The following is a 24,996-nucleotide window of genomic DNA, read 5'->3' on the forward strand; positions in this document are numbered from 1 at the left end:
CCACGCACAGCAACAAAGACCCAACACAGCCAAAAATAAATAAATTAAATAAATAAATTTATTAAAAACAACAACAACAAAAAACAGATGGGACCTAATGAAACAAAAGCTTTTGCACAGCAAACGAAACTATAAACAAGACGAAAAGACAACCCTCAGAATGGAAGAAAATACTTGCAAATGAATCAACGGACAATGGATTAATCTCCAGAATATATAGACACCTCATACAGCTCAATATTAAAAAAAATAACAGCCCAATCTAAAAATGGGCAGAAGACCTAAATAGACATTTCTCCAAAGAGGACATACAGATGGCCAAGAGGCACATGAAAACTGCTCAACATCACTAATTATTAGAGAAATGCAAATCAAAACTACAATGGGGTATCACCTCACACCAGTTAGAATGGGCATCATCAGAAAATCTACAAACAACAAATGCTGGAGAGGGTGTGGAGAAAAGGGAACCCTCTTACACTGTTGGTGGGAATGTAAATTGATACAGCCACTATGGAGAACAGTATGGAGGTTCCTTAAAAAACTAAAATTAGAATTACCGTATGACCCAGCAATCCCACTACTGGGCATATACCCAGAGAAAACCATAATTCAAAAAGACACATGCACCCCAATGTTCATTGCAGCGCTATTTACAATAGCCAGGTCATGGAAGCAACCTAAATGCCCATCAGCAGATGAATGGATAAAGAAGATGTGGCACATATATACAATGGAATATTACTCAGCCATAAAAAGGAATGAAATTCGGTAATTTGTAGAGATGTGGGTGGATCTAGAGACTATCATACAGAGTGAAGTTAGAGAGAGAAAAACAAATATCGTATATTAACACATGTATGTGGAACCTAGAAAAATGGTACAGATGAACCAGTTTGCAGGGCAGAAATTGAGACACAGATGTAGAGAACAAACGTATGGACACCAAGCGGGGAAAGTGGTGGGTGGTGGTGGGGGTGGTGTGATGGATTGGGCAATTGGGATTAACATGTATACACTGATGTGTATAAAATGGATAACTAATGAGAACCTGCTGTATAATAAAATAAAATAAAATTCAAAAAAGAATAAACATTCAAAAACAAACAAAAAAAGGATATTGACAAATACAGCTCTGATTCTAAGGACCCTGTATTTTCAGTTTATTCTGATGTGAAATCCTCCGTTGTTTTCTTATTTCTTTAAGAAAATATTATCTTCTAATAAAAAGAAAATATGTTCATTATGTAAGATTTATTTGGAAATTAGAGATGAAATAGTAGAAATCACCCATAAAATCACCCTATGGAGATAGTAGTAATATCTCGGTATATCTGTATCTAGTGTTGTCCTATACCTAAATATAAATACATATTTACAAAATTAAGAAAAAAAATAAAGTATACAGTTCGATGTGTGTATCCATATGCAAATACTACCCCGTTTTATATAAGGGACTTAAGCATCCATGGATTGGCGTCTGTGGGGGGGGGTCCTGGAACCAATCACTTGCGGATACCCAGGGATGACTGCACTCCCTTTTATTAGAAGGGAATGAGTTCAATGGAAATGTACGTTTCTTCCCAAATTTAGGCCACTAGTGGGTGATCAGGTTGGCAACAGAGGTCTTTAAATCTCTCCACTCCCATTATGATGACACTTCTACAATATGCTCTTGCTTTATGGAACTCATGTCTCCATATGTCATTAGAACACAGATGTTCTGCCTCTGATTTTGGGATATTTCTTCTAGAATTCTTTCATGGTTAAAGGAAAAGAGAAGCCATTCATCTATATTAAGTAACCCAGTCATGTCTCACTTAGTTTAGTGTTGGACTTTCAATAAATTCAATCCTCCAGAACATACCTGTCAAGCTGATAACTGACACCCACTCCCTGAATTTTAATGCCATGGACAACGTCTCTAGTCCCTCACTCAGTGACTTCTTAAAACTTCATTTAATAAGTAATTTTAATAAAATTGTTTTTTCAGTTTTTCCAAGGCCATAGCTGATAGAAATGACAAATTAAGAGGATGGAAGATGTATTCTTCAATGGATATCAAAGAAAGAGCTTACAAAAGCAAAGCCACCTGGGAAACACCATAGGCTGCAGCCCACTTTAATATCCAAAAGACGCCAGTGTAGACCACCCAGCCCCTAAGCTGGTTGGAAAAAGTCAGGAACATATGTGATGCAAGTAGAAAAGAGTCCCATCCTATGGTTAACCTTCTTACCTAGAAAGTGGATATACGTAGAAAATCTTGTTCCCAGATGACCTTGGATAATTGGAGTTATATTTGTGGAAATCAGTCTTACTTATCAATTTTATGCACTTATGTTTAAACCTTTGTGTTTGTTTGTTTGTTTGAAGTGACCCTACATTAAATGTGAAATTCAATGTAAAGTAAAATATTGCTACATGTTACCTTTTGGACTAAAATCTTCATTTAGCCCCAGAATAATTTGTTACTCATATTTTAATTGGAAATTCTCCAAAACCATGTCAGAGTTGGAAATGAGAAATTCTATCATCTGTAGTATGGAAATGCAGATGCTGATTTTTTTAAATTAAAGGATGATCAGATATCCGTTTATATCCCCATTACCTGTCTTACTTCTACTCAAAAGAGGCATCTCAAGAAAAATAAATTTTAAACATGGGTGCTACATTTTATTCTAAGAATTGATGTCAGTTTGAAATATGAATGATTTTAAAGGATAAGTTAGTGGATGACTGATTCATAATGTAATTAAAGTAAAAGCACTTTTGAGTTGATGTCATTAGTGTCACTCAGGCTTTCTAACAAAATGATCCTCACGCTGTTATCACAGACTGATTTAGAGTTTCCCATACTCTGAAGAATAAACTAGAGGAGAAGTAGAAATACCAGAACGTTTTGCTCAGCTGATAGCAAAAAGTAAAATCTCTTAGGGCTACCTGGGAGTCAGCAAAAACCATAAGCATCGTTGGGTCGCAGGGATTTACAGCTTAGAAATCTCTCCAGGTGGTGGACTGTTGAATTGATGTTCTATTCCTTGTCACGGACAACCAAAGAATGTCAGCTTTGAACCAACAGACCTTTCTCACAAAGAGATACTGGGCACAGAAGGGTCAGTTTTTACCCTGGAAGGTATCTGGATCAAATGCATTTATTTCCAGCATCTAATGAGATGCTGACAGAAACATTTAACTTTGACCCCCTTTTGCTAGGAACAGTACCTTCTTTATTTTTGGAGTTATCGTGGGATATCCCCACTTTCTGTTCTCCTCATCCTTTTGCTTCCCCAAACCACACCCGCTGTAAACATGTGGTTCTAGAGGAAGCAATGGAGAGCCTCCCTCCTGCCCAGTCGCTCTCACACTTTGAGCCTCTAGGACTTCTTTTATACTAACAGCAGAAGGAAACTCTGTTTTTAAAGGGGTCATGTGATGAGATTAGGCACACCCAGATAAGCCCCATTTTGATTAGCTCAAAGTTGACTGTTTAGTAACCTTAATTACATCTGCAGAATTGCTTTTGTCCTGTAACAGCGCAATCATGGACAGACAGGGTACCCCAGCTTCTTCAGTCCCTGGGATCTGAGTGGGAAATCTTGGGAGACATTTCAGAATTCTGCCTACCACTGCCTCTTTCCAACTTCATTCTGATTTGGTTCTTCTGAATCTACAAAGAAATTTTTAGTTTTAATGTATTATGAGAACATATGTTTCACTGTAAGAAAAATTCAAAAGAAACACAGAAGTATATTGAAACAGGTTAAAATTGGTAATTGCACCTTTTAGGGAAACAACCTCCGAGGGTTTCTGCTGTGATTCGGAGACAGGGTAGTTTTTCTCCCAGTCACCTCTTTTTCCTGATGAGGCCAGTAGCAGATGAAATCTCCAATTTAAATTCTTTAACATTGCACAAGCCAGAGGATTCCCTTTTGTCATTTGCTGGTGTACCAGTTGATACCCCGAATTTAAATGGCGGTACAGCATGAATATTTGAAATATGCTACTTTATTACAGCCAGAAAATATTTTATTGGCAACATTATCCTACATTTTTAATAAACACTGTTCTGCATTGCAGTAACATGCATTAAATATTTATTTAAGAACTAACTCCCTAAAAATCTAATTTACTAGCCAGAAAGATGTATTGCATTTTTGAAGAATAGCTAGAAAACAAAGGGGATTTAGTGGGCAAGGGATTATAGTCTTTAAATATTTTTAAAAGCACAAAAAAGAGAATAAATCATTTTGTGTGGATCTAGTAGGTTAATCTAGGAATGATGGATAGAAGTGGCAAGGAGGTATATTTCAGTATATAGGGAGACTTTTTCTTAAAAATAAAAATAAAATAGAATTCCCTGAAGAGGAACAGGCTCCTAGGAAACCAGTATGTTCCTTTCAGGTCTAGGTGTCCTGACAGAGAAGTCTAAACTCTATGCTAGGAGTGCTAACTTTGTCTGACAAGGGGCAGATAGTAAGTCTTTTCAGCTTTGCAGGACATACTGTTTCTGTCACAACTACTTCACCCTGTAGGGTGAAAGCAACCATGGATAATACAGGAATGAATGAGCATGACTGTGTTCCAATAAAACTTTATTTACAAAAACAGTCTGTGCACAGTGGTTTGTCAATCCCTGCTATGTCTTATTTCCTGAACTGGATGGGAGGAAGACCTAAAAATTGACCTATTCCCTTCCATCCTTAAAACTTCAGTGTTACAGGATTCCTTCACTAGGATATAGGAAGGCATGGATACCATTTGCCGAAAGGGTCTTCGTGCCTTCCAGGATGATCTATCCATTCCCACCCCTTATTCAGTTGTGTATCCAGGTTATTATATTGGAAAAGTCTAGTTAAGATTTATTATGACCCCAAATAACTAGGAATGTTATTATGGATCTTTTAAAAAATGGAAGCCCCTACATGAATTCTGTGGTCTTATGATGAAATAGTTAATGTATTTAATAGCTGAACACAGGAATGGGACGTTCATAGAATATGTTGACAGGACGAAAAGTTGAAACTGTTGGCAGAAAACCAAAGTCAATATCAGAGCCAAGCAAATACTGCCTGCCTAGAGCCCCATAGGGAAAGCTCAAAGACTGGCCATTTTTAAGTGGCGAGAGACACCCTCACCTCCAGAACCACGAAGCAATTGTGCTTTCAGGTAGAGAATTTCTGTTATTCTGATTGCTTCCAAATAGTTTTTTTTTTTTCATTAAGCATGAAGAAACTACTAGTTGATGTTCTAATTCCCTGTGTATCTAGAGAATGTAGAAGGAATTAATATTCTTATATATGGAAATATTTACGTGGAAGATATTTTTAAATCAAAGAGAATACTGAATGATTTAAAAATGTAAAACGGGCTTGAAGATTTTGAATATCGTTCCTTAGCGACTCTGGACCGATACTATTGCTGTGGTTTACAATAATTTTCTTTTTGTTCAAATCAAGAGGCTTCACAAGTGTTTAATTGCCTTCTACCAATTCCCTTTCCATAATTACTAAGAACATAGGTGCCAAATGAACAATAAAAACAACAGTAGTCTAGCGGTCTCAATTTGTATCTTGTGCCAAGTCCTTGGGTACAAAATGTACAGAAAACCTTGCTTTCTATACTGGTAATTGTGTGCTTAGATTTGCTATTCAGACATTTACAAGAAAATCTGTAACAGCTTAAATTAAGGTTCATGTTGAATACGATCTACAACCAGTAGAATTATGCGTGTGTTGCCTTCTCTTTTAGGATGATTTCATTCAGACAAGCTGCTTACTTCATTTGCTTGTTTGCTACAGTTTCCTGTGGTGAGTGGATTATCTATAAGACATAAAGTTAAGGGTGAATGTTTCTCTTCCACTGCTCATTGATAATTCCAGCATGAAATATTACCTGTATTGCTGCACAGACCTGGGAAGTCTGGGAAGTAAACTAACCCCTTTTCCATGCTAGCGCTCCAAAACATACCGGAATGTATTTATTTCAAGTAGAGTTTAATAGTTTAGTGATGTAATAAAAATTCTAAATCCTCTAATTAATGGGGCAGTTGCCAAAAATGGAATATTATCCTTCAGTACTACCCAGCCCAGACTTCGAAAACAAATTTATGGTTACCAAAGGGGAAACATGGAGGGGAGGGATATATTAGGAGTTTGGGATTAACATATACACACAACTGTAAATAAAATAGGTAACCAACAAGGACCTACTGTTCAGCACAGAGCGCTCTACTCAATATTCTGTAATAACCTATATGGGAAAAGAATCTGAAAAAGAATGGATATATGTATATGTATAACTGAATCACTTTGCTGTACATCTGAAACTAACACAACATTGTAAATCAACTATGCTCCACTATAAAATAAAAAATAAACCACTACCCAGCCCAAATTGATGATTTACTTCCAGAAGGGAAACTGATTGAATTTGCTCTTTGCGTTTTATTTGGACAGCTTGCCACCGACACATTTATAAAGGAATTGATATGCGAGGAATCAATTGCAATGTACCTAAGGTGAGCAGTGTTGAAGAATATGCCAAGCAAGGTGCACCGACAGCGTTCACGGCCAAGTTTTCACATACACCACGCAAACCTTCTTCAGTGCAGGGCACCCGTGAGTAAAATTCACAGTGTCTGTTCTTTCTCATGGTGTTTTTAGGATTTAACTGTATTCCTCATAACCTTTTTTTTTTTCCCAGCTGAAAACCGGACAGGCCTTTTTAGATCTAACCACTCTTCTTATTTACTCAATTTTGGCGTCATTTTTCCTGAAGAGAGTAATTTCCATTTGGTCTGCAAACTTCCATTTGTGCTTGCAGAATGAGGGTTCAGCAAATAATGCAGAAGAATGGCTCCCACTGCATCCTCACCTTAACCCTCCCTCTGCAGAGGGGCGATGTCTATTTGATGAATAACACAGAACCCTAACCCAGTCATCACCAAGGTCTTGCTTTGTTTAGTTTCCACTGACCATGGATCATTTTCAACTGGAAATGGACTTCTGCAGGTACCTGGAAGTTTAGGAAGCAAAGTAACCTCTGCTTTTCACATTCAGGAACAACTGCCTATTAAAGTACAGTCCACGAGGGACACCTACTAGTATAAAGGTGCTGGCTAACGTGGAATCTGGATTCTCACTGAAGCCCCGTGCAGACTCGGAAATTGGTAATTGTATGGCTCCTACTTCACTCTGTGATTGTAGTAGGCAGAAAAAGAGCCCCCCAAAGACATCCACATCCTAATACCTGGAATCTGTGAATATGTTACCTTACAGGGCAAAAGAGGCTTTATTAAATATGTGATTACGTTAAAGACTTTGAGATGGGAGATTATTCTGGATTATATGGATGGGCCCGACGTAGTCACAAGCGTCCTTATAAAAGAAAGAGATACCAGAAGGGACAGAGTCAGAGAGAGAGAGATTTGAAGAGGTTACACTTCTGGCTTTGAAGATGGAGGAAGAGTCCATAAGCCAAGGAATGCAGGTGGCCTCTAGAATCCGGAAAAGGTAAGGAGCCCTACCGGCCTCTTGATTAAAAAGCCCAGTAAGACCCATTTCAGACTTCTCGACTGCTGATCTCCAGAACTGTGAGATAACACATCCGTGTTGTTTTAAGCCACTACACTTGGGATAATTTGTTACAGCAGCCATCGGAAACTAGTACAGTGACATTGTAGAGACAACTATAAGGTCATTTCTTGGTGGTGTCTGTTATCTAGTGAAATGACTCTAGCATAATGAATCAATGAAACCCTGTAGTCTCAGACACAGAGGTAATTTTAACTGAATTATCCAGAAACTTTGCTATGACATTCTACCTTATTTAGCATATCAGCATGTCAATGACAACATGTTATTGAAGCCAAATAGCCAACAGTCACTTCTACACAGTTATCAAGTGCCGACCCTGCGCCAGGCCCTGAATGGGGAGCTCCTGGGAAGACTGGGAAGTTGGCAACAATGCACACCTTTTCCGATCTGTTCCCATCCTCCCCAGACACACCTCCTCCGTGGTGTGTTCCAGATTCACTGCTTCGAATGAACTGATTACTTAATTTTTTAATATTCAGATTTGTTTTTTTTTTTAATATAATTTCTTTCTATTTATTGATATTCTCTATTTGGCGAGACATTGTTTTCATACTTCTCTTCAGTTCTTTAGAAATGGTTTTCTTTTGTTCTTTGAACATATTTAAAATAGCTGATGTAAAGTCTTGGTATAGTAAATCCAATGTTTGTGCTTCCTCAGCAGTGGTTTATACTGACCTTTAATTCTGTGTATGGGCCATAGCTCCTTGTTTCTTTACATGTCTCATAATTTTTTGTAAAAAAAAAAAAAAAAAAAATCAGACTTTTTAAACACTAGCATGTGACGACTCTGGAAATCAAATTCCCTCCTTCCTCAGAGTTTTTTGTTGTTACCATTTTGTGTTGTTGTTACTGTTTGTTTGGTGACTTTCCTGAACTAATTGTGTAAAGTGTTTAGTCTTCGTTATACATGGCCACGGATGTCTCTGCTTGGTTTTCTTCGTAGTTAGCTAATGATGGGACAGAAGTTTCCTTCAGTGCCTGGAACCAGTGAGTTTCCCAGCCTTGAACAAGGGGCTTTTTTGTGAGTTAGGGCATGCCTACATTGCCTCCGCAGGGATTTTGCAACTTTGCCCTGGTCTCCACTTTCTGCTGACACAGAGCTCACAAAGGTCAATGTCAGCCAGCTCAGGGCTTCCTCAGATCTCTCACGGGCTTATGCACAGCCTCGGTCATGCACGCAGTCAGCTCTATACATGCTCATGGCCTTCTAGATGCCCAGGAATATGTCAGAGATTTTCAGCCTTTCCCTGGTTTTCCTTTTAAGATTTTTATTGGCTTGTGGTTTGTCTCAGCTGTTACTGCTGTCTCAGGCAGCTACAATGTTGTGTAATGGCCATAGTTGTTTTTTGTGACAAATACTTCCAAGGAAAACGCCGTTAACACTGAGGAAGCTCTGAGTCAGGTGAAAGAAACTCAATCCTTGGGAGTGGGGTTTTCCTGAGAACTTCCACACAGTCAGATAATGACAGTGATCTGGGGACAGAGCTTTGGGGCAGCTCCAGCTCCGATCTGCCCCCTCCTGGGGCTGTTAGGCTGCTGGATTTCCCCGTGATTGAGGGTGTTTTCAAGGCTTCTGTGGTGCTGGGGAGAGGGGCTGGGAACAGGGCAAGTTAAAACCCCACAAAACTTGCTGTTCTTACTGGGATTTGGCTGGTTTTGCTGAATAAACTCTCCCTGGACTTTTATAAACCTCTGGTTAATTCCTAGAGTTCTGCAACAACGTTGATTTTGACAATTCTGCCAGCGCTCTTGCTGCTTTTATGGAGGAGAGGATTTGGGGAGGTCCTTACTCTGTCATATTCCCACCAACATCCGGTAGTGCTTTTGGTAAACGAAAGAAATGAAAAACAAACTAGCTTTAAAAAAGAACATGGTCTTTGGAACAAGATAGCCCTTGTCCTTCTGTCATCTGCACTTTCTGTTCAGCTCTGTGTTCCACGTTTTGTATGGAGCAACGGACAAGCGGAACACTTCAAAGGAGAGTAACCCGAATGGTGAGATATCTAGAAATCATGGAAAATAGGATACAGTTAAAGAAACAGGTTCTTTAAACCTGAAAAAGAGCCAGGGTGACTGTTTTATATTTTGTTTTTGAAGGACTGTCATTGGGAAAAGGATTAATCTGTGTAGTTTTATAAGGCAGATACTACTATGATAAAAATAAGAAAAAAATTCCAACGCCTGCAGTGATCCAGAAGTGAGCCTTGTCATGAGGTAGTCAGCTCCTTGTCACTATAAATGTCTTAAATAAATGTTGAACAATGTGTCAAGGGTATCCTCGAGAGGATGCAGTTGTAGGTAGGTATGGATGACCCATAAGTTCTCTTCCAGCTTCAAGAGTCTGGTTTTTCTTTTTTGAAAAATATAAAAAACGATTTAATTAGTTGAGGTCTAATTTCCTAAACTGCCCATCTGAAGATATTATGTTATGGTGAACACTCCCAAAATATGTCCAAGGGGAGCCTGGACACTGGTGGAAATTAAACTATTTGTAAATAAATTGTTCTATGTGAAAAATGCTTACTTACATTTACTCAAAGAACAAAATATTCTTCTATTGTCAAAGGTTTGTTTTTTTTCAAAAATTATATATGTATACTTTTTCCAGTTTTATTGAGATATAACTGACCTACAATTATAAACTTATACATGCATAAGTTTAAAGTGTACAGCATAGTGCTTCGACTTATATGTGTTGTGAGATGATCACTGCTATAAATTTGGTTGGCATCCATCATCTCATACAGACACACACACCAAAAAAAAAAAGAAAGAAAGAAAAAGAAAAAAAAAAAAATTTTCCCCCTAATGGTAAGAACTCTTAGGATCAACTCTCTTAACAACTTTCAAATATACCATACAGCAGTGTTTTTTATGGGTGATTAATATTCCATCATATATATATATATATATATATATATATATATATATATGCCTATATATATGATGGAGTATTTTATTTTTATATATCTATCTATCTCACAGTGTCTTTATCCCTTCATCTGTCAAAGGAAACATCTTAAGTTTCCATGTCTTGGCTATTACAAATAATGCTGCTGTAAACATGGGGGTGCAAATAGCTCTTGGTCACAGTGTTGTTATTTCCTTCCAATATATTCCCAGAAGTGGAATTTCTGGATCATATGATAGTTCTGTTTTTAATTTTTTGAGGATTCTTCATATTGTCTTCCATAGTGGCATTTGTTATCTCATATCTTTCTTTCTTTCTTTCTTTTTTTTTTTTTTTGGGGGTACGCGGGCCTCTCACTGTTGTGGCCTCTCCCGTTGCGGAGCACAGGCTCCGGACGCGCAGGCTCAGCGGCCATGGCTCACGGGCCCAGCCGCTCCGCGGCATGTGGGATCTTCCCGGACCGGGTCACGAACCCGTGTCCCCTGCAGCGGCAGGCGGACTCTCAACCACTGCGCGACCAGGGAAGCCCTCTCATATCTTTTTGATAATCATCATTCTAACATGTGTGAGGTAATATCTCATTATGGTTTTAATTTGCATTTCCATGATGATTACTGTGGTTGAGCACCTTTTCATATACCTTTTAGCCAGTCATTCTCTTCTTTGAAAAAATGTCTATTCGAGTCCTTTGCCCACTTGACAATTAGATTATTTGGTTTCTTTTATTTATTCATTTGTTTTGGCTTTTGAATTGTGTGAATTCCTTAAGTATTTTGGATATTAACCCCTTATTAGATAAATGTTTGCAAATATGTTTTCCCATTCTGTAGGTTGTCTTTTCATTTTGTTGATAAAAATACTGATTTTAAAATTATTTTGAATATGTAAAACAAAAACTGAAAGATAAGAGTGTCTAGGCTTTCAGATTGTAGGCAATAAGAGGGAATTTGAGAGACTTTTATGGAGATGAGAGGATGGCAGAGAAAATGAAAGTTCTTTGGTCAACCTAAGGCTCTAGGGTGGTCCCAACGCTGCATCAGAGCCCAATACAGGGCTCGCTCTCTCTCCTTCTCTCTCTCCTCTCTCTCTGTTTGTGTGTGTAACTCTACCTTCTCACCTTTACTATTTTTATCCAAAGAAATGACCTTAATGTAAAAGTCATCATTCTCATTTGTTTTAAGACTGTAGTCTTACTTCTCTATTTATTTTACTGCCTCCTTCTGAAGTTGTACATTGTTTACCTCATAGGGGAAATCCAAAATATGCTACAAAAGACAAATGTTCCTTTGGTATCAAATGGAGAATGCCAGAAAAGTTACAGAGATTATAAAATAACCAAACAGATGATCTGTGCTGGCTCTAAAGAAGGAGAGAAAGATGCTTGGAAGGTAATGCACTGGATTATGAAAACACATAATAGGCCACTTGAGAAAAATCATTTCAAAATATATTTTTTCCAAGAGTACTTCACTATAGTTCTCCAAATAACTCAGAACCAAATAATCTGAAAATTTCATAAGAAGTCTTTAACAAATTGAATATACACATATAATTTTTATATATTATATATTATACATCTCACAATCTTTGCAGGAGCATGCCATATCTAAGGGAAGACAATTGTAATACAATAATTGTGCTAAAATATAAGAGCATTAGATTTATCTCACCTTGGGTGATGATGTCAAAATTTCTTTGTTGGAATGAACAGAAAATGCAGCCATACGCTATTGACTTAAGTCACTTTCACCCCATTCAACAGCTGAGGCACATGAGTATCTGAAGAACTATGAGAAATTTTTTGTGTGTGGTGTGACTACAGAATTTTGAAGGCACATCTGTCATAACCTTCTATCATTTAATTTTTTCTACTCACTGTGACACAGGGTGATTCAGGTGGTCCCTTGGTTTGTAAACACAATGGAATATGGCATTTGGTGGGCATCACCAGATGGGGCAAAGACTGTGACCGCAGGGAACAACCAGGAGTCTACACCAAAGTTGCTGAGAACATGGACTGGATTTTAGAGAAAACACAGGATGGCGATGGTCAGTCTTTGATGAAGTAGCCAGCTTAGAGCATTCGTCTTACAACCTGCGTTCAATTCAAGTACTGAGCCTTGGGGTCCTCATCTGCAGAAACGTGGGGAGTGGTGTCTACCTCCTGTCCTTGTCATAACGGTAAAAAGGGCCGAAGCATAACGCTTTCAACTTTCAGTAATAATGCTGTAATGGGAGAGAAAACAACTGAGGATCTCCACGACTGTTTGTTGTGAAATAAAATGGCAAAAGAGTGTGATTAAAAAGTGTTTTCTTCTGATAGTGAAACAGACTGGAAGATATGTGACTCCAGATTCTAGCACAGTGCCTGGGATCATTCTAATCTCACCATCTCCTCTGGGTCTCAGTCTATTTCAGAGATACTAAATTCTTCTCTCGACCTCACCTGTGTGGTTGTTCATACCTACTACTGCCCGCCTCACTTGGGGTGAAAAGCCGGTAAGCTTGGATTTTGTTCTGCCGGGTGGAATCAAAGAAACCTGTGTAACATGCACTTTTGCAAGGAAGAGGTGCGTAATCTGAACCTGGAAGAATAGTACAGGCACCTTTTCACATTGGCCTCCTACCCTGGGGCTAAGCTTCAAATTTACCTTTTCCTTACTGTCTCCTTCAGTAAGTTCTATTTCCCCCACACGTCCCTTCCTGTAAGAGCTTTGAAAGGACGTGCCAGTGTTCCCGATCTGGGGTCATCTTTCTACGTAGGCATTTGGCCACCGGGCACTGGCTATTCCACACCTTCAGAAACTGTTCAGATAACGGCAATGTTGTTATGATAGACATAAAATGAGATTGTCTCTCTCTGTCTCCAAATATTGAAATAAGCCAAGTAAACTGGCAACACTTTCTAGATTTGGAAGATCACACTCATATCAGCAATACTGTCCCTGAACAAAACACAGTATTTCCTCTGGTACCTATAACTTCAGCAAGCTCTGAAATGGGGACTGACTTGTCGTTTTATTCTTCTCTTTGTCTTCAGAATATTTTTTAAAAATCATGACTCCATTTATAAACCTAAGATCTTGTTTTGCTTTTCTCTGGAAAATATGAAGTCTTCTCTGAACCGTAACATCTTTCTCTAAAATTTATTTAAATCAAACGTATTTTAAAAGGTTTTAAATTTTTTATTTCTTTTAGGTTTTCAGGGGACCACATAGAGATCCTCAGAGCTAGTTAGTGTTTAATGTTCTAAGCGAGGACCTAAAGTTTGGAGAGAGAAAGCAGCTTGGCCAGGGAAGCATGGGTAGCTAGTGTAAGTGCAAGAGTCTGGTTTCTGCTTAAGTTACATGACCAATAAACTAATGAAAGATCTGGGTAACAGAAGACATGCACCATCCTGATTTCCATAGAGCTTCTAGCCCTTCTTCAAGGTCCATGGGAAGGCTCTGAACAGAAACATAATTAAGTGAAACCCCACAAAGTATTTCACAAGCTTTCCTCTCTATGAACTGCAACAAGTCCTACCACTAGGAGGTGCCCTTATGGACAAAGGGAACTGACCTGCTGTTTAGGGATTGCTTGTCACTCAACAGCTAGACAGTCACTTCTTAGCTCTCCATTGGTGTCTTAGTGCACTGAGATCTAAAGAAAGTCATGTGGTCTTCCCTGGTGGCGCAGTGTTTAAGAATCTGCCTGCCAGGGCTTCCCTGGTGGTGCAGTGGTTGAGAGTCCGCCTGTCGATGCAGGGGATGCGGGATTGTGCCCCGGTCCGGGAAGATCCCACATGCCACGAAGCAGCTGGGCCCGTGAGCCATGGCTGCTGAGCCTGCGCGTCCGGAGCCTGTGCTCTGCAATGGAAGAGGCCACAGCAGCGAGAGGCCCACGTACAGCCAAAAAAAAAAAAAAAAGAATGTGCCTGCCAATGCAGGAGACGTGGGTTCGATCCCTGGTCCAGGAAAATCCCACATGCTGTGGAGCAACTAAGCCCGTGTGCCACAACTACTGAGCCCACAGGCCACAACTACTGAAGCCCACGCACTCTAGGACCCGCATGCGGCAACTACTGAGTCCATGTGCTACAACTACTGAAGCCCACACGCCTAGAGCTCGTGGTCTGCAACAAGAGAAGCCACCACAATGAGAAGCACATGCACCGCAACAAAGAGTAGCCCCGGCTCACCGCAACTAGAGAAGCCCGTGTGAAGAACCAACGCACCCAAAAATAAAAAATTTAAAAAAAGCTATGAAAGTCACATATTTTTCCATTTTTCAAAAGAATTTTAAAGTCTAAAGGCATTCAGTGTTTGCAAGTGGGATAAAAGAGAGCTGGGCTCATTAGAACGAATCCTGCCTTCCTAGGCCTCTGAGGAGGTAACACTATATAAATGGAAGCTGTGATTGCAGAAGAGCAGGGCATCTACAATCGGCCCCTTACTTTCTACCGACTCTGTAACCCCCGAACAGCTGAGTTTCATTTCTCTGCTATTCTGAGCATCAGCAAGTCCATCAGACTTCCCTTGTTTTCTTTTTAAATGGTGGGACTCAAGTTAGCCTGGAATTAATGATTAACAGTTGCTATTTGAAAGTGTGGTTAAGTGCAGCTTTGGCCAGCAGGCATCCTAATTGTGAGTTTGACCAACTGCTAAGGCACATGGGCAAATTCAAGTTCTCTAAGCTTCTCTGGATGTCACTTGTTTGAATGCATAGTAAAATGAGAGAGAAAAAAATTAATGTATTGAAAAAGCAAGCACCTCTACCAAGGTATGTGTTTGATATGCAAAGATTTTAAGGACTTTCACAGGCATGCTGTACAAAGAGACAATGTTACATCACACTGGGAGCCAGTAAAAGTAAATATTAAAGTTAAGTGAACATTACCTGCAAAATCTCATTCAGAGGAGGATGAAAACCATTTTGGAAAAAGAAAGACATTCTTATTAAGAATTGCAGCAAACAAGGAGTTTCAGGTATGATTTCAAAAATTATTTAAGATTTCCCTCAAGCAATTATTCCTTGAAGTGCCTTTTTCTATTGTACCATGGGGTTTTAAAATTTTTTTACAATACACAATGATTGATTTTTAAAATGTGTCTGATTTAACAATTTGGAGGTTTTTAGTTAATAACCATAAGCAATGTGGGAGGAGTAATAGTTTGTACTCAATAGCAAGTATTTTACAAATTAAAAAGATTTTCAAGAGTAATATGAACAAATCAGAAGACTTGATTTGTCTCATAGCAGGTTTTTCATAGAGCTGTCAGCTCAGGGCTTTGTGGGGATGAGTATATGTATGAGTGACCAAGACAACCCAGGAATAGATTTGTAACATAGTTTTTAAATTAGAAAATTTTGTTAGTAAAAATTCATTTATAGCTTCTTTGAAAGATTTAGAAAAGAAACCTCAAAGATGGAAAGAAAGGAAATGAATTGAAAGAGAAGAAAGAAATGGAAAAATTGAGATGGGGAGACAGTCAGATGATGGCAGTGAGAAATGTCTGATTAATAGTGAGCTGGAGGCCGAGGAGAGGGAGGGAAGGGAGGAAAGTGAGAGGACCCTTCCCTTTTAGCCATTGGTCCTTCCCAACCATGAACGTGTTGACCACTGCACATACGACCATGCTGAGGAACGCTCTAGGGTTGGGGAAAGATAAAATTCAGCTTATGATAGGAGCTCTGTGAACACTACTGAATTAACTACTCCACTCCCTCTGTATTTCTTGTAAACTCTGATATCAGTAAATTAATTATAAATTCACATTTTGTGTTCTAAACACATGTACATTTTTCTTTTTGTAGGATGACTTTATTATGTCAAATGGTACATTTCATTTTATTTGCCTCAGTTTCTGGTGGTAAGTAGAGTTTTATCTTTAGTATGGACTGGGAATAGCTTGGTTCCCTGACTTGTGGATGAGAAAACAGAAGGGTATAAGCCCAGAGAGGAAAATCACACTATTGTTCAAAGCAGGGAAGGAAACTGAGGTAAAGGAATTGTTCATGATACTAAGAATCTATGTCTATATCTATATCTATATCCATATCTATACTATGTTTATGTCTAAATCTATATCACATACATTTAAATGATATTTAAGACCAATATTAAAAAGCAGAAATCTTGACTTGCCTCACTGATTAGTCAATTTCCCATAAAGCAGTCAGTTCAATGCAACACACACACACACACACACACACACACACACACAGAGGCAATTTTGGACTGAAAAATGTCCCCCAAAATGTCCAAAAATGCAAATATTCCTACACAGTTTATGCATTTCAATAATTTAATCACTGCTGTGAATTCTCCACTCTACATCATGTCCACTAAATTTGTTTATAAATTACTTAACCAATATTCAGAAGGACGTATCAGTTCAAGGATTTTTAGCCCTTGTATTTATTCTTTATTTAAAATGAAAGTTTAAGCATTCCTTTAAAAAAAACCTTACATATATTACATTTAATTTCTGCTACTCTTGCTAGCATTTAATGCACAGTAAACTTTTTCTGGCATATGTGGAAAATGGTAAATCTAGGTAAAGAGATTTAAAATAAAACACTACAGTTCATAATTTCATTTTTCTTTGTGACAAGATTCTTATCCAGGTTACTATATTCCTTCATTGTCATCATTATGAAATAGTATTGTTATTTAATTGATAGGTCAGTAGTAACTCAATGGACATATTTTGAACATTGGACCCAACAACTGCATCTCTACATATATACATTCTTTACATATGCATATGGAACATTTACAAAAATTGACCACATAAAAGGCCCTAAAGCAAGTCTCAACAAATTTTAAAGGATTAAAACTCTACAGAGCATGTTATCCAATCACAATAGAATTGAGATAAAATGTAAGAAAAGACAACTGGAAAATCACAAATGTTTAAAAATTAAATACCCTTTTAAATAAATATCGGTCAAAGAAGAGATCACAATGGAGATTAGAAAATGTATTGAATTGAATAATAATGAAAATATGGCTTATCAAAACTTTGGGACATAGCTAAATTGGTGCTGAAATCAAGTGTGTACACTTACATGCATATATTAGAATAGGGAAACTGTAAAAATTAATGATGTAAGAATCCAGTTTAAGACGATGGAAAGAGAATAGCAAACTAAATGCAAAAAAACTAGAAAGAAGAAAAAAATAAAACAGCAGAAATTAAGTAATTGAAAAACAAACGTATATTAGGGAAGCTTAACTTAGTCACAGTCTCCAAAGCATTTTGTAAGGCCAGTGTGATCTTGATACCAAAACATGACAAGGACATTGAGACAGGGATATTATGACATTTTGACAAATCATAGGCCTTTTTTCCTTGTGAATGTAGATGCAATTATCAGAAACAAAAAAAATTACCAAACGTCACCCAGCAGTATGTTAAAAGAAACCCAAAAAGGATGACTACATTGTGAAAAGTTTGGGTTTATTCCAGGAACGAAAAATTAGTTTAGTGTTCAAAAATCAATGGATGAACCACTTCTGGGTATACACCCAAAAGAAATGAAAGCAGAGTCTCAAAAAGATATATTCATAGCAGCATTATTCACAATAGCCAAACAGTGGAAGCAACCCAAGTATCCATCAACAAATGAATAAACAAAATGTGGTATGCACACATTAATAATGAAATATTATTCAGCCTTAAAAAGGAAGGAAATTCTGACACATACCACAAAATGGATGAACTTTGAGGATATTATGCTAAATGAAATAAGCCAGTCACAAAACAACAAATACTGTATGATTCTACTTATGTAAGTTATCTAGAGTAGTCAATTTCATAGAGAGAGAAAGTAGAATGGTGGTTGCCAGGGTTTGAGGGGAGGAGGGATGGGCAGTGTTTAATGGATATAGACTTTCAGTTGGGGAAGATGAAAAAGTTCTGGAGACATATATGTTACTACAATAAAAAATAATAATTTAAAATACATGCAGAAAAAATATATGTTAAAATTCCACTTATGATAAAAATTCTTAGCAAACTGGAATTAAAAGGGAACTTCCCTCTTCTGTTAAAGGATATCTTTAAAGAAACAAACAGACAAAAGTCTAAACCAAAAATCTTCACAAAAGCTAATAATAGTGAAATACTGAAAGTTTTTCCTAGGAATTGATAATAAGACAAGAATACTCACCATTACTTTAAACATTATACTGGCCTAGTCACTGCAATAAGAAAAGAAAAGAAGTAAAGTAAAGAACGAGAAAGAAACTCTCATTGTTCATGGATGATGTGATTGTGTCCCTCAAAAAGTCCAAAATAACCAACACATAAATTAGTTGAGCCAATAAATTATATGAGCAAGAGTTCTGGAATACAAAGTCCATATACAAAACAGGCACTTTCTAGTTCACCAAAAACAGATTAACCAGTTTTTACTGGCACTAAGAAGCTGTGTTTGGATTTTGAAAATCAATCTGCCTTGTAAATTTAAATGATACAATTAGTAGGTGGTATATTTTAAGAAATACAGCACCTATATTAAACACGTAAAATCTGTTTAATTTACCAAGTAAGTAATAAGCTTCTTAAAAGTAACATTTTAATACAGCATGCTTGCTTTGCACTAAGAGGTGGGATTTCCTTGGTCAATGGGACTATTTCGAGGTGTGAATAGACCCTCTATTAATGGAGGCTGCCGTACAGCTTCCTTAGAAGCAACACAAAGCCTGGGGAGAGGAGGAAGATTCTGTTCACCCACAGGTCATTCTCAGGGAGCTGCCAATTTTGGAGAAAATCATGTTATATACAGAGGTTACAGATGGGTAATATAGAAGGCATATGGGTTGGATTTTTGAGGAGAGCTGTGGCAGGTCCTTGACTCTCTTCTCCCACGTGTCCCTTGGCAGTTTAGTGAACTGGACTCCATCCTCAGAATAATGTTTTAAAGAAATAGTGAAAATACATAGGATTACCAAACAAACTATATTTAAATATAGTTAGTTAAACTGTAAAAAAAAATTTATATAGAAATAGATGTGCTTCTTATTAACATTTTATGTAGTAAGCTTTAGTGGTGGGTCTAAAACTGCATAGTAATTACCATCAAACTAGGAATGAGTGATAATGATATTTTGAGATATCTGCAACTATAGTGTTTTTAAATCTGCGATTTTTATTATGACAAAGGCACAGATACTGTGAACCCCAATGCAGTTTTTTCTTACATTAATAATGGAAAGATATGCCATATTTTAGTTAGAAGCTAGGGAAAATAAAGATGAAATTTGCCCTCACTTAAGTCCATGGACTGTATAATCCTATAAGCCTTAGTGATAATTTCTACTGTTTTTTACCTATATACTTTCCCACATATTTATTGGTATGTTGATTATTACTACAATAGAAATGAGTTATTTTTAATTTTATTTATTTTATTTTTGCTACAATAAATTTGAGTGATATTTTACTCTGTCCAAATATTTTATTTTTGTTATATATATTTATATATTTGTTTTTATATTAAGAAAACTAAGGGTTATATTGTAGTATTTGTCAATAAAAATATACCAAAATTTAAAACTACAACACTTTTATTCAGTGACTAAGTAATAATGACCTAAAACTCCACAATCTGGAATATTCAATATCTCTTTCTAGAAACAGAAGAAAAATTTAATTTTATGCAATTTAGCTTTGTTTGTATTTTTAACTTACTTATGGTTTCAGTGGAAGGGGATTCAATAATTTTTCCAAGAGTCTAAAGTTCCTGTTCCTGCCTATTTATTTATTTGTTTGGTTTTTATTTTTCTTCCAGTTTTATTAAGGTATAGTAGACATACAGCACTGTATACGTTTAAGGTGTACAGCATGATGATTTGACTTACATACATTGTGAAATGATGACCACAGTAAGTTTAGTGAATGTCCATCACCTCATAGAGATACATTAAAGAAACTGAAAAAAATGTTTTCTTATGATGAAATCTTAGGATTTCCTCTCTTAACAACTTTCATATGTAATGTACAGCAGTGGTAATTATACTTATGTTGTACATTATGTCCCTAGTACTTATTTATCTTATAACTTGAAGTTTGTACCTTTTGACTTTCTTTATCCAATTCCTCTCTTCTCCAATGTCTGCCTCTGGTAACCACAAATCTGATCTCTTTCTAAATGAATTTGTTTGTTTGTTTTTGAAGTATAATTGACCCACAAGACCATATTAGTTCTTAAAAAACAAAACAAATGAACAAACATAACAAAACAGAAACAGTCATAGAAAAACAGAATAAACAGGTGGTTGCCAGAGGGGAGGGGGATGGGGGGAGGAGAGAAACAGGTGAGGGAGATTAAGAGATGCAAATTTCCAGTTGCAAAATAAATGAGTCACAGGTATGAAATGTACAGTGTGGGAAATATAGTCAATAACTATGTAATATCTTTGTATGCTGACAGATGGTAACTAGACTTGTCATGATGATTACTTTGAAATGTACAGAAATATCCAATCATTATGTTGTGTGACAGGAACTAACATAGTGCTGTAGGTCAATTAAACTGGTCCATTTAGGAAATAAAAGCAAAAATAAACAAATGGGACCTAATGAAACTTAAAAGCTTTTGCACAGCAAAGGAGCCCATAAACAAGACGAAAAGACAACCCTCAGAATGGGAGAAAATATTTGCAAATGAAGCAACTGACAAAGGATTAATCTCCAAAATTTACAGGCAGCTCATGCAGCTCAATATCAAAAAAACAAACAACCCGATCCAAAAATGGGCAGAAGACCTAAATAGACATTCCTCCAAAGAAGATATACAGAGTGCCAAAAAAACACATGAAAGGATGCTCAACATCACTAATCATTAGAGAAATGCAAATCAAAACTACAATGAGGTATCACCTCACACCAGTCAGAATGGCCATCATCAAAAAATCTACAAACAATAAATGCTGGAGAGGGTGTGGAGAAAAGGGAACCCTCTTGCACTGTTGGTGGGAATGTAAATTGATACAGCCACTATGGAGAACAGTATGGAGGCTTCCTTAAAAAACTAAAAATAGAACTACCATATGACCTAGCAATCCCACTACTGGGCATATACCCTGAGAAAACCATCATTCAAAAAGAGTCATGCACCACAATGTTCACTGCAGCTCTATTTACAATAACCAGGACATGGAAGCAACCTAAGTGTCCATCGACAGATGAATGGATAAAGAAGATGTGGCACATATATACAATGGAATATTACTCAGCCGTAAAAAGAAACGAAATTGAGTTATTTGTAGTGAGGTGGGTGGACCTAGAGCCTGTCATACAGAGTGAAGTAAGTCAGAAAGAGAAAAACAAACACCGTACGCTAACACACATATATGGAATCTAAAAAAAAAAAGGTTATGAAGAACCTAGGGGCAGGACGGGAATAAAGACGCAGACCTACTAGAGAATGGACTTGAGGACATGGGGAGGGGGAAGGGTAAGCTGGGACGAAGTGAGAGAGTGGCATGGACATATATACACTACCAAATGTAAACTGGATAGCTAGTGGGAAGCAGCCACATAGCACAGGGAGATCAGCTCGGTGCTTTGTGACCACCTAGAGGGGTGGGATAGGGAGGGTGGGAGGGAGGGAGATGCAAGAGGGAGGAGATATGGGGATATATGTATATGTATAGCTGATTCATTATGTTATAAAGCAGAAACTAACACACAAAAACAACAACAAGAACAAAACACACACACACAAAACAAAAAAAACTGGTCCATTTAATATAGTGAGGTGATGTTGTACATTATCATATCCAGGGCCATCGGATGCCACCCGAAGATGATCAGTGTGGAGCCTTTGTTTCATATAAACATGGAGTTTAGACACGGAGCGGCGCTGGGGAAAGGGAAAAGCAGAGGTCATTCTAGACCTGTGAGCATTTTTGCCAGTGAAGATCTGAGAAACGAATCAATTGCTCACAAGGCACCCACGTCTCCAAGACAATCATTCAGAAGCACCATTCCATTGAGGCACACGTGCCATTTAGTGATTTTCTTTTCTATCTGGGGCTGCTTATCCAATAAACTAAAAGCTTTTATTGCCCTGATTTCCATGTTCAGGCATATTTCCTGTTAAGTAGCCCTACTTCACTTGCCTTTGTGAGATTATTACCTGATTGGGTACGTGCTCACTAAAATCCCAAATAACACGTGTCATGTATTATAACACAGAGTGTGTGACCAAGCTGTTCCAAGATGCCTACTTTAAAGGAGGAGACATTACTGTTGTTTTCACACCAAATGCCAAGCACTGCCAAATAGTCTGCACCCACCATCCAAGGTGTTTGCTCTTCACTTTTATGGCTGAATCATCATCCGAAGATCCTACCAAGTGGTAAATGTTTGCTTTTCTACATAGAGGAAATAGATTTTATACGACAGACGGACAGACAGACAATTACCAACAATAAATTGCCGTCTACCATTTTATAAAATTTAATGTTAACAATTGGAAAATGTATTTTCCTTCCATTGAAATATTAAATATTACAGAAAAAACGGTAGTGTTTAGGCAGGTCAGGAGGAACAGACATGCCCCTCAGTGTGGTTTCTTGTGGTCTCAATATTAATGATACTTTCTCTCTGATTTCTTTCTACTTTAATGCCAATTAATCATTCTGTTCTTTGCTTTTCAATTGATTATTGATATTTGATACGATTTAAACTGGTACTTTTCCCTCAATTCTTTTATTAGAAAAAAATTCATTATTTATAAAGGTAATTTGAAAGAATAGTACAATGATTTCCTACCGCCCCCAAGACTTTTTGCCATTTTTGTCTTCCCTATTATGTATATGTAGATGTCCAACCATTTGAAATAATTTGAAACCATCATAACACTTCACCCCTAAATATTTCAACATACATTATCTTACACAAAAAACATTAAAAATTAATAAGAATCCCTTTATATCATTTCAATTGTCCTCCAAGTGTAATTTATAGCAATTAACCAGAATCTTATTAAGATGTGCAAATAGCATCCGGTGGTTTTGTCTCTATAGTCATATTCTTAAAAATTTTAGGACATTCCATCCACCATTTCTGTTTCCATATTGAGCTTGAAAATTTAATGATAAAGCTTTACTGCAGAATGAGGTTATTAACATCTTTGTGCATTATTACTGCATTCATAGTATTTAAATAGTGCCCTGAACTTATAAAATTTACTATTCTAGAATCTACAACAGGGATTGGCAAACTTCTTAACAGGCAGAGAGTAAATATTTCAGGCTTTGTGGGTCCAGAGGCAAAATCAAGGATATTATATAAATACTTACACAGTGATTTAAAATGTAATCATTAAAAAGCACAGAAACCCTTCTTAGCTTATTAACTGTACAGAAACAGGCAGAGAGCTGCATTTAACCAACAGGCCACAGTTCACCCACTCCTGTTTCCAGTTAGGAAGGAGCATTACATGTGATCTTTTCAATGTCGGGATGTTGGAATAGAAAACAAACTCACAGCCTTGCTAAGAATATATTTGTTTTGGCATGAGATAGAGAAGTTTGTTTCCTTCTCTTTGACTCTCTGTGTGCTAACTTTTAAGACCCATTATTTTAAAACATAGATTTTCACCCAGTAATGTTATTTTTTTAAAAAACAGGTTTACTTGCATCCTGAAAGACAGTGTTGCAGAAACGCTCCCGATGGTCAATATGACGGGAGCAATTTCTGGATATTCTTCCAAGCAATGCTCAGACCAAATAAGTGGTAAGATGTCTTGCTAGAATTGATATATACTAGTTATTGTGATGTGTACGTGTAGTTACATCAGGTATGGTTTTGTGGCTATGAAATAAAACCCTGCTATATGGAAACGAGGTCTCCTAATGAAGTTCTTCCCTCGTACAGTAAAAACTAGCATACATGCATGTCCCCCCTACCCCATTATAGTTCATTAAAATTTATCTCATAGGACGTATCTAACTACACCAGTTCATCATTCACTTATTTTCTTTCTCCTTCCCAGCCTAAAGTTTTATATGAAAGTCCTTATTAAATATATTAATTCAAATCAAAGGAAGCAACCATAAAGGTTAGGATGACCCTTGTCTTAATGGTGAGATATTCCAGATATTTGAATAGGTTAATTAGTGAATCAGTCCATTAGTGGAGTTAAGGAGACAAGAGATGTCAGTTCATAAAGCTGAAGCAGAAATGTACAAGTCTAATATTGCTGCAGTGTAAAAAGGACACTGACATTCTCTTACTGTTTCCATGTGAGAGTAGGAGTTGAGCAGATTAAAATAAAACTAGAGGCCTTCTGAGGAACAGTCAGGGAAAGAATTGAAATAGCAAGTCTGGAGGGACGGTTGCTAAGACAGAATTATCAGATGCCCCTAGAGACTGGAAGATAACCGTATTTTCTGATTTTATTTCCAGCTTGCAACAAAGATATTTATGTGGACCTACATATGAAGGGCCTGAACCATAACAGCTCTATTACCAAGAGTGCTCAGGAATG

General features: G+C 37.3%; 1 protein-coding gene across 1 annotated transcript in view; it reads left to right on the top strand.

Moving 5' to 3' along the window:
• Window positions 1-16,303: 16,303 nt before the first annotated feature.
• Window positions 16,304-24,996, top strand: part of LOC103081629 (coagulation factor XI) — a 19,946-nt gene continuing 11,253 nt past the window's right edge. The window contains exons 1-4 of the mRNA XM_007466551.1: window positions 16,304-16,358; window positions 22,698-22,860; window positions 24,136-24,242; window positions 24,915-24,992. Of these exons, the coding sequence (XP_007466613.1) occupies window positions 16,304-16,358; window positions 22,698-22,860; window positions 24,136-24,242; window positions 24,915-24,992 (403 nt within the window). The remainder of the gene's footprint in view (window positions 16,359-22,697; window positions 22,861-24,135; window positions 24,243-24,914; window positions 24,993-24,996) is intronic.

This window comes from Lipotes vexillifer, unplaced genomic scaffold (assembly GCF_000442215.2).
Source record: "Lipotes vexillifer unplaced genomic scaffold, Lipotes_vexillifer_v1.1 scaffold951, whole genome shotgun sequence".
In the NCBI taxonomy this organism is placed as follows: Eukaryota; Metazoa; Chordata; class Mammalia; order Artiodactyla; family Lipotidae; genus Lipotes; species Lipotes vexillifer.